The 17,992-nt window shown below is 39.0% G+C and overlaps 1 protein-coding gene across 1 annotated transcript; it reads right to left on the minus strand.

Moving 5' to 3' along the window:
• Positions 1-1,277: 1,277 nt before the first annotated feature.
• On the minus strand, positions 1,278-11,684 carry LOC122661921 (protein MANNAN SYNTHESIS-RELATED 1-like). The gene is made up of 6 exons (XM_043857434.1): positions 11,322-11,684; positions 10,760-10,904; positions 10,586-10,653; positions 3,492-3,577; positions 2,043-2,622; positions 1,278-1,824 (listed from the first exon to the last, which is right to left on the minus strand). The coding sequence occupies exons 1-6, from the start codon at positions 11,427-11,429 to the stop codon at positions 1,546-1,548; spliced, it is 1,266 nt and encodes a 421-aa protein (XP_043713369.1). The 5' UTR covers positions 11,430-11,684; the 3' UTR covers positions 1,278-1,545.
• Between the last annotated feature and the right edge of the window lie 6,308 nt (positions 11,685-17,992).

Genomic DNA, 17,992 nt, shown 5'->3' on the forward strand with positions numbered 1-17,992 from the left:
ACCTCAGAAATTTTCACCGCGGGATGGTCTCTCAGTTGATATATGGAATGATAAATGGGTTCCTACAAATAGAGACTTTAAGATCTCTACATAACGCCCGGACTCTTGCAATATCCATTTGGTGGCTAATTTAATAGACCATGACAACCGAACATGGGACACTAATTTATTGCACTCTCTATTCTCATTTTCTGATGTGGAAAACATTTTGAAGATACAACTTCCACTCTTTCCTTTATCCGACAAGCTTGAATGGAGGGGTTCAAAGAATGGAGTTTTTTCGGTGAAAAGTGCTTACCATTTGCTAAAATCAGATTTAATGGCTGATAGAAGCTTGGTAGCATCTTCATCTCGGTCCCATTCTTGGTAATGTATACCAGGTGATGTATGGAAGAAGATTTGGTACTCAAAAACCTTACCAAAGATTCAACGTTGTCTATGGAGATCTTGTGCTTCAGGAGTTGCTTCTAGATATGCTCTTCTACAACGGAATATGCAGGTGGATAGTTGTTGTAACAGATGTGGTTGTAAGTAAACAATCTCTCATATTTTATTGGGTTGTTCCTTTGCAAGAGCGGTCTGGTTTGGAAGTAACCTAGGGTTGTTTATACAACTAGGAGAAGATCCTTCACTTTCTCAATGGATCCAAGACTGAGATCATATTGCAGCACATGATAAGGTGACTCGTTGGTTGTTAATTAGCCATTTATTGGATGCTTTGGAAGGCAAGAAACGATACTGTCTTTGGTCGGCGTGTTTGGACATTGGACTCGTTGGTTATTTCTATTCCTATGAAGTTTAATAATGCTGCAACCGGAGAAGCCGTAGCTATTTGTTCCTCCACGTTGGAAGCAAATTCAGAAGGGTTTGAGCATGTTCATATTGAGTCAGACAACAAGAGTGTGATTTCCTATCTATAAAAAGGAATCACGATGTCCCCTCCTTTTTATTTTGAAGCTTGTAACTTCACTTTAATTCCAAGGGAGTACAACAGTATGGCTGACTCCCTAGAAAGGAAGGCCCTAATACGATATTATGGTCTAGTTCCGATCCATGGCTTCTTGAGTTATGTAATTCATAACCATTAGCTTTCACATTTCTTCAATAAATGATTTCCTTTTACCAAAAAATAAATAAATAAATAAATAAGACCCCAAGGCTCCAACTGCGAGAAGGCATGCCATCGCCAAAACACAAGCATTAATTTATCTCGAGAGCTGCTCAAAATAAACAAGACAATAGAACTAAATAATGCACAAATACAATTTTTGTTGCACTACACATGTGCAAAGATTTGTATAATGAATGTATAAAGATAAGAACAATGGCACATTTTAACTTTCTTCACATGAATACTGCGTTTGGGTTTGGCTAACAATTAAAGAAAGATAGCACAAACACCCAATCACATCTACTCGGAAAAAGAACCAAATCAGGCTACAGCAGAACAGAGAAACTGCAACATAGCCTATTTTCAGAGGATTGAAGAGCTATAAGGGGAAAGGAAGTATTCAAAACTTTCTTCAGGTTGATACTTACGCAACCTTAGCAGAAACACGAGTGTGCAAGGTGGTTCTTCTTGGAAACATAGGAGGAAATAAAGTCAGCAGCAGAAGCAGAAGAGCTGGATACTTCAGACGGAACAAGTATCTGCGTCCTACCAGAAGCAATTCTCTTCCCAGCAACATTGGCATAGAACAGCCCGGAGATGGCAGGCACAAAAACATCACTCTCAGAACAGATATAGAAGTCAAGGACCTTCTCAACTTCAAAAGCTCCAGAATCGAGAAATTTATGCTTCTGATCCCCCGGTATTATACTGTCCTGGAAAGTACAAAAAGCAAACAAATTCCAAAATGTCAAGTTCTCAATAGAGTATAAAGACAGAGGCATCTCATGCTTGATTAAACAAGGGGTGCATTTGGCGAGTGCAATCTTCTTGTTTAATTAATTTGATTCATTAATTGGACCTGAAATGGTTCTTTCTTGTGCCTAATCTCTCTCACAAACTCTCGAACAGCACAAAAGTAAAGGTCCCATACCTTTGTATAAGTTTTTGGGAAGAATTCCTTCAGAGCATCAAGACTATCATGCCACTTGGACTGTGTCAAATAGATTGTAGTGTCCTTCTGAAAGCCAATTTCCCTCAAAAATACTGCAATCTCTTGCGCATCGTAACAGCTTTTCCTTCCACTGTCTGTTCTTCCTTGGCAAGCCTTCTTTTCCAATATATCAACCCTCAAGTCCACAGCAATGAACTTACCACCTGACTTTCGACTGGAAGTTCTTAGTCTCTCAACCATCAAGTCAACCACTTCTTGGAGCTCTGATTCCAATTGGAGTGTACCGAACATGGCCAAACATGCAACAGAGTCCAGACCCTTCTTCCCCTCTGCCTTTCTCATGTTTACAGAAGGGAAGTAAGTCACAAGCCTTATGTTTCTTTTCATTCTAAATACTGGTTCAATGTGTTCAGCAATATGGTCTTCAGTAACCCTGTTTGGGACCTTCACAACTGCAAGCTTTCCTGCAGCTACTTCAGCAGGTTGATCTTTTGTTACTTTTATCACACCATCCAAGCTTTTAACAAACTTCTCAACATTGTAAACTTCATCAAAGTTCCTGAAGAATTTCAATAATTTTCATTTCATAAATCATTCCAAAAGTGATAGACTGGCACTATGCAACTAGGGAGGCTAAAAGAATCAAAGCAGACTTCCCCCGAAAAAAAATATATTAGAGTAAGGGAAAAAAGAGGGGAAAAAGAAGACAATCCAATATAATATCATTTGGTCTAGGAGACCAAATGGCATGTCCTTGAAACATCCACATGCGCTCCATGCATTCAAGAGCATGGAACAGATAGAAAACAAAGATAAATAGGATTCTACATTTATTCCATTCTGGGTCAGTGGTATTGGAGTCTAGTCGTTCTGTGTTGCCTAAGAGATTTCTTCACTAGGAGTCATTGCTTAGGCACAAAAGTAACAATATTAATCATTTGGTTTGGCAAACCATCAAATAAATATATCATTTATAAAATAAAAAAGCATCATTCTATAATGTTTACATAGCATATCATCAAGAAGCTTCATTCCAAATTGGGAAATTTAGTAACTGAATCAGCCAGGTGAAGCCCACTAACTGTGGATAAGAAGGGTAAAATTAGAGAAAACTGTTCTATTACATTCCCTCAACATGGCCATCCACATGAGCTTCCTTCTGAGAAGCCACACCAATTTTGTTTTTTGGGTGAAGCATGGCCTGATATGTCATCTCAAAGCTGACAACAACCCATGCAGAAGATTATTGAATCTCCAATGATTGTAATTTGGAGGTATTTATTTAAAATCTACTACTGAAATTTTTATTTGACATATAATTTTCAATGAAGGTATAATTGACAAGCAGAGAGATTAATAAAACTGCACAACTAATTTATGGTATGCCAGCAAGATTACTGTTATGCTTTAGTTTTTTCATACACTGACCTCTTGTCACCTGGTTGGCTTCCCCTGATGTCAGGGAGCACGAGTGTTGCCCCTAGATATCTTGCAACCACCACTGCATCAGCAATCTGAAACAAAAAGCAATGAATCAAACAATAAGGACTGACCTATGTAGGTTGGCAGAAACATAGACAATCACAGATGCGACAGGAGAGATTAATGGCAACTGCATGTAGATCCCAGTAATGCCACCATTAGTGAGCCTTGTAGTGATCTGTATCATCTTCCTTTAATCAATGGCAGAAATCTAGAGACAGATAAACCTGGTGTAATCACTGTTTCAAAAATCAGAATCAAATCGGTTGAATGGCCGATTTGGATAAGAATTGGCCACGACCGATCCCGATTCTAGGCTTTTTGGGACCGGATCGCTGGGTTTTCAAATATGAGGGGCAATTCTGGGGTTTTTTGGGGCAAATTCTGGCCGATTCCTCTGGATCGGAATCGGCTGGAACCAATTTGACCCCTCAATTTCGAGTTTAAAATCCTTGGGTGTAATTGATGGACTATCCAAATCCAACTAACAGGAATGTGTAGGGATGAAAAGATGACTGCGCATCTGAAATTAGTCAATTAGTTTAAATCAAAGCAGACGAATTCCAAATTAATAAATCATCACTAATAAATCTAGATTGGCTTTCCAACAGTAATGTTTTGAAAGAAGAAAACTGATCAAGGTAAAACTTAACTGTTAGCAACACTTGTCATTTCACGGCACCATTTTGCCCTCCCACTTCAATTTGGATGAATTGGAATCAAGAGCATTCCATGTAAAATTACCCAAAAATAAAAGCATCAAATATATTGGTTTCCCTCCAAAAACTCTGTTGGGTCTAAAACATAATGTTTGTCCACAGTCAAAGTTTATTGGAGGTTTTTGGCATGATTTTGGTTGACCTCCATCAAGTTCAAGACATGGGAGGGTTTTGCAGAAATCCTTAATGTTGGGTTATTGGCATTTAAAATATGAAAATCATCCTAGGGATTCATCTTGTAATCACTAGCATCAATTGAACCACATTTTTACCTTTCTAATGATTGTTATCAATAACCGACTAATGCAGTGGCATTAGAAATAATTTCCCATATGGAGGCCTAGAAGTAAGTCATAAGGGCCAGGTGGCAATCGAATAAGCTGAAAACAAGCTTTGGATAGTTGTGTTATAGGCTGGGCCCTTTATTTTGTTGAGTTTCATTGTAACAGGCCTAATATACGCCCATAAAGTGGGTCTGAAGTTATACACGGGATTAGTAGTTAAGTGTTTGAGTTAGATTTGGATACTTAAAAGGGCGTACCCAGTGCACGAGGCTCCCGCCACTGCGGGGTCTGGGGAGGGTCATAGTATACGTCTACTGAGTCAAATCGGTATACGAGAGTGATTAGGAGTCTTTTCATGAATCAGTTTAGGAAATTAAGAAGTTATACATATGTAGAAACCCCATCAGTTAGACATGATATGATTTTAAAAATTAAATTTGTTTTCAAGAGCTTTTGAGCTGTTGAGCTCTGCACACAGAACTGGTATTTCAGATTTATTGGGTTGCTTTTCTCCTCTTCTTCTTCTTCTTCTATTTCTGAATTCTACTGCAAATCGTGTGCTATCTTCATTCCATTCTTCTATTCATTTCCAATTCTTCTTCTGTTTTCTCTTTTTCTCCTGGTTTCCAATTCTCGGCGGATACCCTATTTTCAGTCAAGTTCCAGCTTGCTTCTTTGATACATATCTTCTCTAGTAGCTGATACAATGGGTCTGAAATTTAGTATTTAGACTTGTGTCATCATTCTTTCTTAAAATATGTTCTTATTTTTCTAGCCTATTCATCACCACCCAAGGCTTCATTAAAACTCTATTTTCTGGTTTCTGAATTACAAGATTCTTACATTGTTTTATAGATTTGAAATCATACTATATTCAACCAGAAAATAGAACAGAAGATACCACTGGTTTGTGAGATAAGTATATTCAGGTGCATGGTACACATCGGTACTCCAGTGCATTTCCCCCTCTGAGTCAGAATAAATATGTTTTCAAACCCTCTCTTTAAAATTCAAAGTAGATTTACCCGCACGAATCTCAGCAATGACTTGTTCTGATTCTACATATTTTGATTTCTACTAATAGCTGTCAATTCTGTCCCTGTTGTGCTAGTATTTATTTCAATTTTTCTGGAATGCAACGTGGTTTGTGCTTCTAAAATACTCTCTAGTCTCTAGAACTCTCAACCACATTACCAGCATATTCCAATTTCCTATAAGTGGATGGTGTGTGTCAGACACTGGCCAAGTGAAAAGCTTTATCCATCAAAATCAGCTCCTTCTTCATCCCCTCCTGATATAGACACACTACCTTGGACAGACCCAAACCCAGTTGGGCATCCAGACGAAGATGACCCGGGTCCAGTTTGAATCTCAGCAAACCCAATCCCTCTTGATTTTATGTTTTGGTCTGTACCAAATATTTCAACCTTTTTTCAGGTCCAGAAAACTCACCGCATTTTGTAATTTGCCAGCATGAAGAGGAAGAGAGGCTCCAACCCCAACGGTGTAACTCAGTTGGCAAGGGAGCGTGCCTAAATTGACATGCGTCCTAAGTTCGACTCCCCTTAACACCCTTGGGGCCAGCCCCACGGATTCTATGGTTCTCATAGGATCCGGTGCTGACCTGGTTCGTGTGTGTAGGGGCGTACACGCGCGCCCGGGGGACTAGCCGGGTAAAAGGTCCAAACACCCTTGTTAGCCAAAAAAAAAAAGGAAAGAGAGGCTACTGCGATGTGATGGAGACCAGGTCTAATCTAGTCCTGTGGTTCATGGTTTGAATCAGTTTTCTGGTTTAACTGAACCCGGTGGATTCAACCACATTACCAACACATTCCAATCTCCTATAAGTGGATGGTGTGAGTTAGACACTGGCCAAGTGAAAAGCTTTATCCATCAAAATCAGCTTCTTCTTCGTCCCCTCCTGATGCAGATACACTACCTGGGACTGACCCAAACCCAGTTGGTCATTCAGGCCCAGAAAACTCACCGCATTTTGTAGTTTGCCAGCATGAAGAGGAAGAGAGGCTCCAAACCAAACGGTGTAACTCAGTTGGCAAGGGAGCATGCCTAAATCAACATGCGTCCTGAGTTCGACTCCCCTTAACCCCCTTGGGGCCAGCCCCACGGATTCTATGGTTCTCATAGGATCCGGAGCTGACCTGGTTTGTGTGTGTAGGAGCGTATGCGCGTGCCTGGGGGACTAGCCGGGCAGAAGGTCCAGACACCCTTGTTAGCGGAAAAAAAAGAAAGAGAGGCTCCTGCGATGGCATGTAGACCAGGTCTAATCTAGTCCTGTTGTTCATGGTTTGAATCAGTTTTCTGGTTTAACTGAACCTGGTGGATTCAATCTAACATCACTGTAGAAAATCAGAATTCTATCAACAAAGTTGGAGGGCTTACAAAACCAACAGGTTGAACACCAGAATTAACCCCAATCAACAAGTCTGATCAGCTCCAAACTAGCAGTAGTAATAGGTCTCCCTAGGGTCTTCAAGAGTCCAAAAGTTGACCTTAATCCAATGGTAGGACGGAGAGATATTGCAACATCACCATAATAGTAACTAGGTTTCAGAAATAGTAGTCTAGCTGTGACTTCACACCAGCATAGTAACTCACCTTCAAATTAACAACATTAACAACCACTCAATACAGGGAATAACGTATACCAAGCCCAAGGTAATCCAACGGACAGAAGCTTCAAATCAACAGCACTTCAAAATAGCATCGCAAGAACAGATTTAGCACCTATTAAGATATCTCATTCTGCTAGGTATATCAACATCAAATTGTAGCCACAGGTAGGGATCGATGACTGGGAAGTTCTCCAAAAACATGATATTAATCTGATGGTTAAGTGGACAGATAGAAACACAGGACTGAAATTAGCAAGTATGACATATTAGAAGCTTACTAAGTTGCAGCAGATCTGACCATCGGATAGGATTAAGCTTCTGGTCGATGAAAATCCCTCGACAACTGAATAACTCTTCAAAACATCATAAAGATCTGATGGGTAGATTGAAGAATACAATAGAAGAAAGTTGTTGGAACAGAACTTCAAACATAAAATTCCGCAGGGTATATGGATGCAGTAACTCCTTCCACAATATCACAGCAGAAAGATGACTGCAGCTCGAATAAAAGGTACCGGATAGTTTCAGCAGGACCTAAAGTTGCAGGAAAATAATATAGAAATGGAAGGGAAAAAAGAAGAAAAGGATAGAAGGAAAGAAGAAGGGATATGACCAATGCCTCTCACTTATGACCTTGGTCAGTCTCTCACCATTACTGTCCCTAGGCAGCAAGCCAATTTATTCAAACTCAATTCATGGGGTGTTTTGTAGGTAGCCCCTCTTTTGTCGATAAACAGTAACTGGATCCCTCCTTGCATGGGAAAGGAGATCTTACAAAATGGAAACCCTCTAATTAGAAACTAAATACAAAATGGAATCCAACTTGTAGCTACTTAACAAAATAGAAACAGTCCCTAAATTAATAACTACTAGCACATGCAAAGAGTATTTTTGATAACTACTACCACGTAGAAAGAGTCTATATCAAAATAGAAACTAACTAAAACTACTAAAAGTCTCTCATGCATGGACTACCACATAGTAGTGTGCCTCAATCTGGCCCACTAATAGTAAGGCTGGGTGGTTGGGCTAGGCTCGATGGACTGGCTGTAAGATGGTTGGCCCTATTTCTGTTCTTCCTCCTTTGATCTACATCAGAACCTGGGCTCAGAATCTGGATAAGATCTGGGTCAGCCAGCTCGGGCCTAAATGGGCTTAACATAAAGACCCCAATGGGTTAAAAGGGCTTTGGGTCCTTTACTTTTGGGTTATTTATTGTAAAAGGGTGCTTTAATGGGCTGATATTACGGGTAACATCTAGGTACACGAGATTGAGGCCTAGTTTCTAATTTCTTTGTACTTTCTATTAACTGTTTGCTTTAGTTTACAGCAACATTATATAATCATGTAAGAACCTTAGAGCCTAGAACGATTTTACGAGTGAATAAAGATGGCTTTTGCCCAATTGTTCTGTGGTGATTCAGAACTTGGTATTGTGTTGACTTGTTCCAGCCCCTACTGTAATGATTCAGTACGTTCGATTGGTGGTGATTCCAAAGTCATATCCCTTCTTTCTTTTCTTCTTCTCCACAGATTAGTTCTCTGTTTTCCAAACACCATTCTGTTGGGTATTCTGTTTTCTACTCCATCCGTTTCCACCGCTAATCAACTTGGTGATATGTTTACCAAGCCTCTGTTTGGACCTACTTTCCGGAAAAATCGTTCCAAGCTGGATCTTGGTGATTTGTACGCTCCAACTTGAGGGGGAGTGTTAAACTATCAAGCTGTGAGAATCTCGGTTACACTATTCCTAGTTCGAATCGAGATTCCTTGCTGTGGGGTTTTTGTACTTAGATTAGGTTTCTAAGTCTTAGTCCTAGTTTTTAGTTCTAGTTACATTATGATTCGTAGTTGCAATTGGAGTTATTGATTATAATTTAAACCTATAAATAAAGCTATGGGACAGGAGGCTGATCAATTCGATCACAAGTTTTCTCTCCTGTCCTCTTCTCCATTCTTCTTCTTCATCTCCTCTATTCACTCTCACGGTTCTGGTATTCTAGGGCTCTGCCCTGCTACAGTTCTGTTTCGGATCTGTTCCAAGCCAGACATCACAATTGATTCAGCCTCCTAACAGTTCTGTTGTTTCTGAAGTTCCGGGTTCAGTCAGCTTCTGTTCCTCAGTTCAGCCATCTATTTCAGACGGGACCAATGCTGTTTTGAACTACCCATTCTCAAGCTAACGTGGGGTTCTGATTTCTTTTTCTGTTCTTAACCAGTTGCTAAATCCTGATTAGTAATACTTTCTAAATCCGGTTTTGATTCTATTTTTTATTTGTCTTTCTAATTTCAGTTTCTGTTTTCAGCAGTCGATAAATTTTGTCCAGTATTACTTACTGATTTCTACTTTCCGCGAGTTTCTAAATTTGGAAGTTTCTAGTTCTGGTCTTCTAATTTAGAAGTTAGCAAATCTGAGTTACTAATTCGTAAGTTGTTGTATTTGAGAGTATCTATTTCTGATAGTTGTCAATTCTGGTTTCAATTTTTGGGTCCTTAACTTCTGGGATTCTGAAATTTCCTATGGTATTCTAATCCCTAATTACTTAGGTGAGAACCCCATCACAGCAGCTCCGGGATTAGGGAATTTTGTTCCCATGATGGAACTCTGTATGTCTCTTTGACACTCTGACCACATTCAAAAAATTACAGAAATGCCAGAGTTCCTTTTCCTTTTTATTTTCTTGGAGGGGGTGGGAGTGGGGAGCTTCATATGGCTTTCTTCTCTCAAGAAAAGTAGTTGATGAAAAGGGAACAACTCCCTGCGACGATCTGAGTGCACAGAGACAATAACCCACAGCTGTTATAGGGCTTTTAGCAGCCTATTTTACCAATTTTCCACCTTTCGAGGCTTCCAACATTACTTGGCTTCAAACCTAGAAGTTGTGCAGGAAATTCTTTTCTATCTCAAAAATAGTGATGTCAGGGGTACAAAACTCAAGTGAACATGATGCACTTCAATAACATTAATGACAATTATGACCACCCAAAACAAAATACTATTAGACTAAATCATCAAGAATTTCGTTGTAACAAGTCCAACTCAAGTGGCCACAAAATATCTGACAAATAAAGTTAAGGTACATGATGGTGGCAGCACAAATGAAAAAGGAAAAAAAAGTTATATTAAATAATATAACCATAACTTTAAAATATTTTTTGTTCTTCTCTCTTCACCATAATTTTTACCATGAAATACAATAAAATAGATCAGATGGACATGATCAGCAAACCAGATTGATTTTTAGCACTGCCTGGATGGAACCACATAATTGTGCTTTCAAAGCAGTGGATTCAGTTCTGCATATACAATAACTTTAGTGGATGCCCTCATTTCTAGTAAAAGCAAATTTTAACAAGAAAACATGAATGTAATAACTATTATTAAAGTGAATGGCATGAAATACCTGTGAGATGTGGTACTCCGGACCATGCATCAATGAGAATGTAACAAAACCAGAGCTCTCTGCCTCTTCTGCAAGCCCAAAGAGGAATAATTGTAAGAGACAAAAGCACTTAAGTTTTATCAGAGTATGTCACAATCAAGAAGGTTTCATATTACAACCAACATGAGAACTTACTTGGTGCTGGCCTTGTCCAGCATGATTTCAGCTCTACGCCATCTTCTACCCATGGTCCCGTATTCTTCTTAGGATTTGTTACACGTTTTGGCTCTGTTATCCTGATTTTATCATATTGAATTTCTGGTGGTCCTGGAAGTTTCACCTTTAATGAAACATGAGAAAACATTATCAGTAAGAAAGCATAAAGATCCAACTGTATGGATACATGAAGCAAATAACTCATATGAGATCCATTATTAGAGAAATCCCTGTCACAAATTAGAGATAACAAGATGCAAGAAGAATCGCGAAAAGAAAATAAAACTGAAAATTAAACAAGAAAAGCAGAAATTCCATTAATGTCAGAAAGAAACATCAAGAAAATGCAGATATAACAATCAGATCTAATAAGACAACAAATAAACAGATAAATCAAATGAAAAAAAAGAAGCAAAATTCAGCTTTTAATATGTAAATAAGAGCTTCACAAACATGAAAGGCATTACTTCCTCTAGAATCAGATCAAAGCTAAGATAAACGCAGATCAAGAATGCAGTTCAAATTTCAATTTCAAGATTGCACTTACATTAGTCGGAGTAAAATGATCTTCCTTGATCATGTTCGCAAGCATTGCAAACATAGAAAAAGTAAGGAAAGCGCCCAAAATCTGTTTCGGATCCACAGCCATTCTGAAATATAGAAGAGAAGAAAAACGAAATGGAAACCTTTAGGTTCCAACTCTCACTCGCAGATCTCCCAATTTATCAGAGCCATTACCAACTCTCACAGTGCCGACACTTTTTTAAGAACCGAAGATCCAAAACTGATAACCCAGAAGCCTTTTTAATCAGGTAGGGACAATAAAGACAGCTCAGTTTCTACGAAAGGGATAAAAACCCTAACTTCTATTTTTCCACTCTCGCTGATTATTAATACAGTGTTGGAAAATCGAATGGCGACGCTTATTTATTTCTTCCGTTCTGATTATCAAATGCGACAATTGAGGAGAGAAAACGATAGATTGCCTTCCTTCCTACCTTTTAAAAGCAAAATTGATTAAAACCTAACTTTTTTTATATCTCTTCCTTTCATTATTTTTACCTTTCTGAGTAATCTGTGTTTCTGCAACTCAAAGTCTGAAACTAATCTATGTGTGCTTCAAATATTTATATTAGCGAATATACAGTATTTCGATTAAAAAAATGGAAATTATAATTAATTTTGTTGTTGAGGGGGTGGGGCGTATGTCACGAGTGTAACAAACACGGGAAGGGGACTTCTCAACCCTCAGTTTCTGTCGGTGGTTCTAAGATTCTTTGATTCCTCTCATTCTCAACAGTGTGGATTGACTATCGGTATCGGTATTGAAACAAAAAAGGTTATTGTTATCGATAGAGACCGATATCTATTCGTGGTTGAGAGGGTTGTCGTTCTCTGGGAGGAAGCGTGGCTCCTATGCATGTGGGGGGGGGGGGTAATGAGAACTTGCACGTTGATATCATAGGGGTGGATTTCTGCCTTTCATGGGATGGGGCAATCATTTCGGCCTCCTCTATGTCTAGGTGTGGCAATACACTCCCCTAGGGATGTAAATGAATAGCCGAAATTTGTTTCTGTATCCGTGCCTATATCCGTTTAACACTATCCAAATCCATCTGAAAGCTAAACGGATGCGGACACGGATAGGCTATAGCTATCCGAAAAGCTATATTTACATGTAAACGAATAAAATATCCGATCCGTATCTGTGTTTGTATCCGTTAAGCACTATCTGATTCCGTCCGAAAGCTAATCGGATGCGGATGCAGATATAGCACTATCTGAGCCGAATCTGATCCGTTTACATCCCTACACTACCCCCCCCCCCACAGAGAACTTTTCTCCGAAAAAACAATTTTTTTAAAAAGAAAAGAAAAAAATGGTTGGGTACGCCACCATCATCCTCTCTCCTCCCCCTTTGGAAAAGATCTTTTGCCCTAATGTGTCCAACTCTGTTATTGGTGCATGCAACTAGCTTATTGAAAGTTGGTGGCATGGCCAATTCTCTCCTTTAAAAAAACCTAAGGGAAAAAGATTCTTGCTTGATGGCGTCCCCTACGGCCCCCCACAGGTCACTGTGAAATGATACTCCTACCCTTTGGGTAGAAACCCCCCGCACACTTCTATTGACCTAGACGCTAGTGTAGAGACCATGCAACCACCCAACGATCTCAAACCCAAAAAATAAAGATAAAATTGGAAAAACAATTCCTCTCCAATTCCCTAAGGCCCCGTTTGTTAAGAGGGGTTTATGGGGTAGGAGAGTTGTGGGATTACTAAGGGTAATCATAACTTTTCCACCCCTTCCAGACTATTCTGCTAAAGAAACGAGGCCTAAAAGTGTAGTGCGGTGAAGTTTGGGGTGGAGATGTCGACACATGGCAGGTTGGACATCCAACAATACCGAGCTCGAGATGAAAGAGAAAAAAAAAAAACAAAGTCAATGAACTCGGACCGTTGAATCTCCGAGCTGCCAGGTGTCGACCTCTCCACCCCGAACTTTACCGCACTACACCATTGGAAAATTAGAGAAGATTTAAATTCATTGAACTGATACCTGGAACGATTAATAAAGATTGGATTCATAAAATGAGAAAAAGGGAATGTCAAAATTCTTACTGGAAATTATAGTACAGAAAATAACCAAGATTCACTGTCAAAGTTTCAGAAATTTAATTTGGGTTTTGCTGCATGATAACAAAGAGGGCTGAGTTTCTTCAGTCATTCCATCACCATGGCCATCGATAGCATCAATCATGTAATCATTTCACCTATGACTCCATTTGTTTCGGCGTAAAATAGGTGGAAATGAAAAACATGGCCTACCAACGAAATATTTAAAGCCTACTCATCCTAGTATTTGCATTGCACACTTGTGAACTAGATAAGTGATTAAAAGTAAAAAATAAAAAAGGAAGAAGATACATGTGACTAAAGTCCGTAACTTGTATCATGTCATAAGCCCACATTTGTTTTTTCCCCTTTAAAAAACTACAAGGTGACTTGGGTGGTTTTTTCAAGCAATAATGTTAGAAAAGACCTTGCACCCACTTCAGGTTCAGGTGTCAAATATTAGCTTAAACTAAGCATAAGAAGTGGTTAAAAGGTGAGATTAAAGTTTCATAAAATTATAGGAATACTATTATTTCGTAGTAATGAAATCTAGAGAAATTTTTATAATTTGGGAATTTTTTTTTTTTTGGGTTGGGGGGGGGGGATAGGTAGTATTAAATTTTCGAAACACAAATACAGGGGGAACTGCCTACTAAGGCACTCGAAGACAGATCTTGAGAGAACTATGGGCCCCAAAACAATAAAATAAACAATTGAATGACCACAAAATCCGTTTCAAACAATCCCAAAGGGAGGCCCAAGAGGGGACAAATAACAAAACAAAAAGAGCAAAACTACATAGAAGACCAAATGGGCTGAATGTCCCATTTCTTCACAAGGTATTGATTTCTAGGGGTATTAAGTAGGGGGTGTAAATGAATAGTCGAAATCCGTTTTCATTTTTGTATCCGTGTCCATATCCATTTAGCACTATCTGAATCCATCCGAAAGTTAAACGGATGCAGATACGGATAGGCTATAGCTATCCGAAAAGCTATATTTACATGTAAACGGATAAAATATCCGATCTATATCCGTGTCTATATTCGTTTAGCACTATCCGAATCCGTCCGAAAGCTAATCGGATGCGGATGCGGATATAGCACTATCCGAGCCAAATCCGATCCGTTTACATCCCTAGTATTAAGCCCCTTAAGAATAAAAGCTCGACAACAATCCTCCACATTAGAATGAATGCATTCTGTTGTACTGATCATATTTGAAAGGAAAGGCATTTAGAAAAAGATTGATTACACCGCTGGTGTACCATAAGCTAGTGCCAAATGCCAACAAGATAGATTTTAGGTCATATATTATATGGACTCACCTGTCTTTGACAATATGACTATTATGTCAGATGAGACATGGTACATAAGGTTATGAATCATGACCCTAAAAATTATAAAGAAAATTATTTGACCTTTCATTGGATTGTGACATTCATTTGTTGTTGTACATATTGCCATGTTTCAAGTTGTAATATATTATACTTCATTGATCATGATAACATTTAAATTTTATAATAATTTTTTTTTTCTTGTCAAATAGATCAATGTTATAGAGAACTATACGCCAATCATTTGTCAAATTTCACTCTAAAACATTAAAAGTGAAAGGATAAAAAGACACTTCAAAGTTTTATGAGAGCAAATTTGGATTTTTGTATGGCTCGCACAAGAAGCCCTTCTTATGTGGCTCATAGTCAACTCAATTAAGCTACTTTGACGGGTGAAGTGGCAATTCCAAGTTCCAACTATTGGATTGCTAAGAGTAGGCATAGTTTGACCAACATGTCAAATTTTAGAGTCAGATTCAATCATCTCTCTCCCCAATATGTATTAGCATTTCCCTTTAATTTTAAGTTGTCCGTCCAATTGTCATTGGTCATTTTTAAAAAGTGACTTTTTTATTGGACCTTTGAAGGTTTTTCTTTTTTGGGTATGAAAATAAAAACATACATTAAAACTTAATAAGATATATTACATCATCTAAATTGTCCGAGATATACTTATTGGCCAACCATTGAGGCTATCCTGTTACCTCTAAAAATCTTGTTTCAAGTTGATTGGTGACTTCTTCCTTGATCTTTAGGATCCCTTCCTGTCTCATTCGTCTTAATTTTTGCTTTACTGGTTTCATCCCATGGTATAAAGGTAGACGGTGAGTGACAATGCTGATGACAATATCAGGCATGTCATCGTATAACCATTCGAATACTTCTATAAATTCTTTTAAAAGTTCAATCAGAGGTTGGGCCTCTTTCATTCAATGAAGAACCTATTTTTATTTCTCTTGGCAATTCTGATGATCCCAAATTGACGATTCTGAAGCTCTCAGTGATGGTTTGAGCTCTTTTTTCTTCAGTTTGTTGAATTATTTTTAAGAGATCGGGTGATGGATCATTAAACATTACGACCTCATTGATGTAGGAAAGAAGAGACACAATGTGGCCAGAAGAAAGTAATTCATTGACATCAAATTCATCGTCTACATCAGACTCTAACATACTAGACTCAAAAGAACTAGAAGAAGAACTAGACTCGGACTCAGACTTTGAACTGAAACTAGAAGAACTGAAATTGAAACTAGGACTAGAATTGGAACTATCGACGTTATCATAGAGGCATGTTCTGAAAACTAGGTTCAATTGGGTATAGCTCCTTCGGCTGGATGGATCATTGTTTGCGGATTTGGATTCCAATCTTCAGCGTCACCTAGTGTAGCGATTATTCCTTCGAATAAGTCTTCAATGTTGAATGAGGTTGCTTTGTCTTGCCAATCTTTGTTGGAGTCTACACGATCTTCTTGAAAGATTTCAAGACCTGACATTAGTTTTTGAGAGATATCGTATCATGGTTTGTTAAATCCACAATAAGAGAAGGTATCCCCTTCTTTGATGAAATACTCATTGAGGGTTTTGGGATAAAGCGAGATGACACTTACCTCAGCCTTAATACTTTTTGACTTTTGACCCTCTCATACTTTTGAGGATCCCCCTTTTGCAATTTCTTTAGATAAGCCTCATGTTTTCATTGCTTTTTCTTCTGGACCTACTTGAAAAGATCCTCTCTAATAGGGACATAGCCTAGACCATAATATTCCTTATTGGCAGAGGGTAACAAGAATTCTAACATTCCTTAATGAAACTTTCTTTGGCCCATACCCAAAAAACACCCAATTTTCTTAAGCATGTTAGGAACTGCAATGTTGTGATTGTTCAGGTGTGTGAGGGGAAGCTTCTCTCAGAGGGTTATGCCGAGTATATGGGACACACGGTGTCAAATTGAAATCCTCCTAGTTGAGGGTCATTCCTTTTGCTGGCTTCCACAATAGCTAGCATACTAATCACCTCAGGGTCAGCTAAGATAGTGATAACCTTATCATCGATGATAAATTTGAGTTTCTTATGGAGAGAAGATGCTACTACCCTTGCAGCATAAAGCCATGGCCTTCCAAGGAGCATATTGAAAGATGAAGGGATGTCTATGACTGGGAATTCAACTTTGAACTTGGTAGGGCCCATGGTGATCTTTGTGCTCAAAATCCCAATCACATTCCTTCTGGTGTTGTCATAAGCTCTCACTCCTTGTGTGGAGGGTTGTAGCTTCTCTAGGTCGAACCCTATGTGCTTGACTATGTGCAGTGGACAGACATTCAAGGCTGAGCCTGTAGCAAGCTTCTAGGTATGTCTCCTTATCCCTACTTGTACTTTTGCTTCCATTTCTACTCTTTCTCATACTTTACCTTTTCCACCCAAAAGCATGTTACAACCCTACCCTGCCAAATAATAGAAAGACTGGCAAGTCCGAGCGGACTGGGATGCCTAATGCCTTCCTCGGACCGTAACTTGACCCGTACTCAGACCAACATACCATTTGTCCCTAGAAGGGCATTTTATGAGTCATTACATCTCAATCTTGGGTCCCAGACCCTCCTCTAGGTGGCGAATCCTACATACATTTTCACCTCTCTCTTTCCCCCAAAAGGGATGAGGTGGAGGACGCATGGTGATCCTCGTCATGGCACTTTGTCCTCACAACACCTATAAGACATACAAAACGAATAAAAGATAAGATGATAAATCTGACAAACACAAGAAAGGGAGAAAAAATAACCTAGTTAAAAGAAGTTCAAACTAGAAGAAGTGGAGGCTTCCCTATGTGACTCAACAGATTGGTGATGGCTTTTCTTGTCTCACTTCAGTAACACTTCGTTGGCAAGCATCGAAATCAACAAGCATGATGACTCTATATTATGAACTTAAAGCTTGAAGTCTAAACACCAAGTAGTGAACTCAAGAGGCAAAGGCTATTGAGCAAGGGACTAAGGACCAAAGACCAATTGAGTAGGGCACCAGACCCTCCTCAACATGAGAGATGATGTATTTATAGATGTAGAGGGTGTGTGTACTCCCAAATTCGTGTTAGGACCTTGGGTTTGATCCGGATCGTCGGTAAGGTATCAAAATGGGTGTCTTTCCATTGACGATGGGTGCCTGGGTGTTGTTCCTGATATTGTGAAAGAGCTTATACCATTACACTGTGATAGAAAGGGGGCTATTACGCAAGCAAACGAGCCCAAGGCCCATCAGAGAAACAA

The sequence above is a fragment of the Telopea speciosissima genome, chromosome 5 (genome assembly GCF_018873765.1).
Source record: "Telopea speciosissima isolate NSW1024214 ecotype Mountain lineage chromosome 5, Tspe_v1, whole genome shotgun sequence".
NCBI lineage: Eukaryota > Viridiplantae > Streptophyta > Magnoliopsida > Proteales > Proteaceae > Telopea > Telopea speciosissima.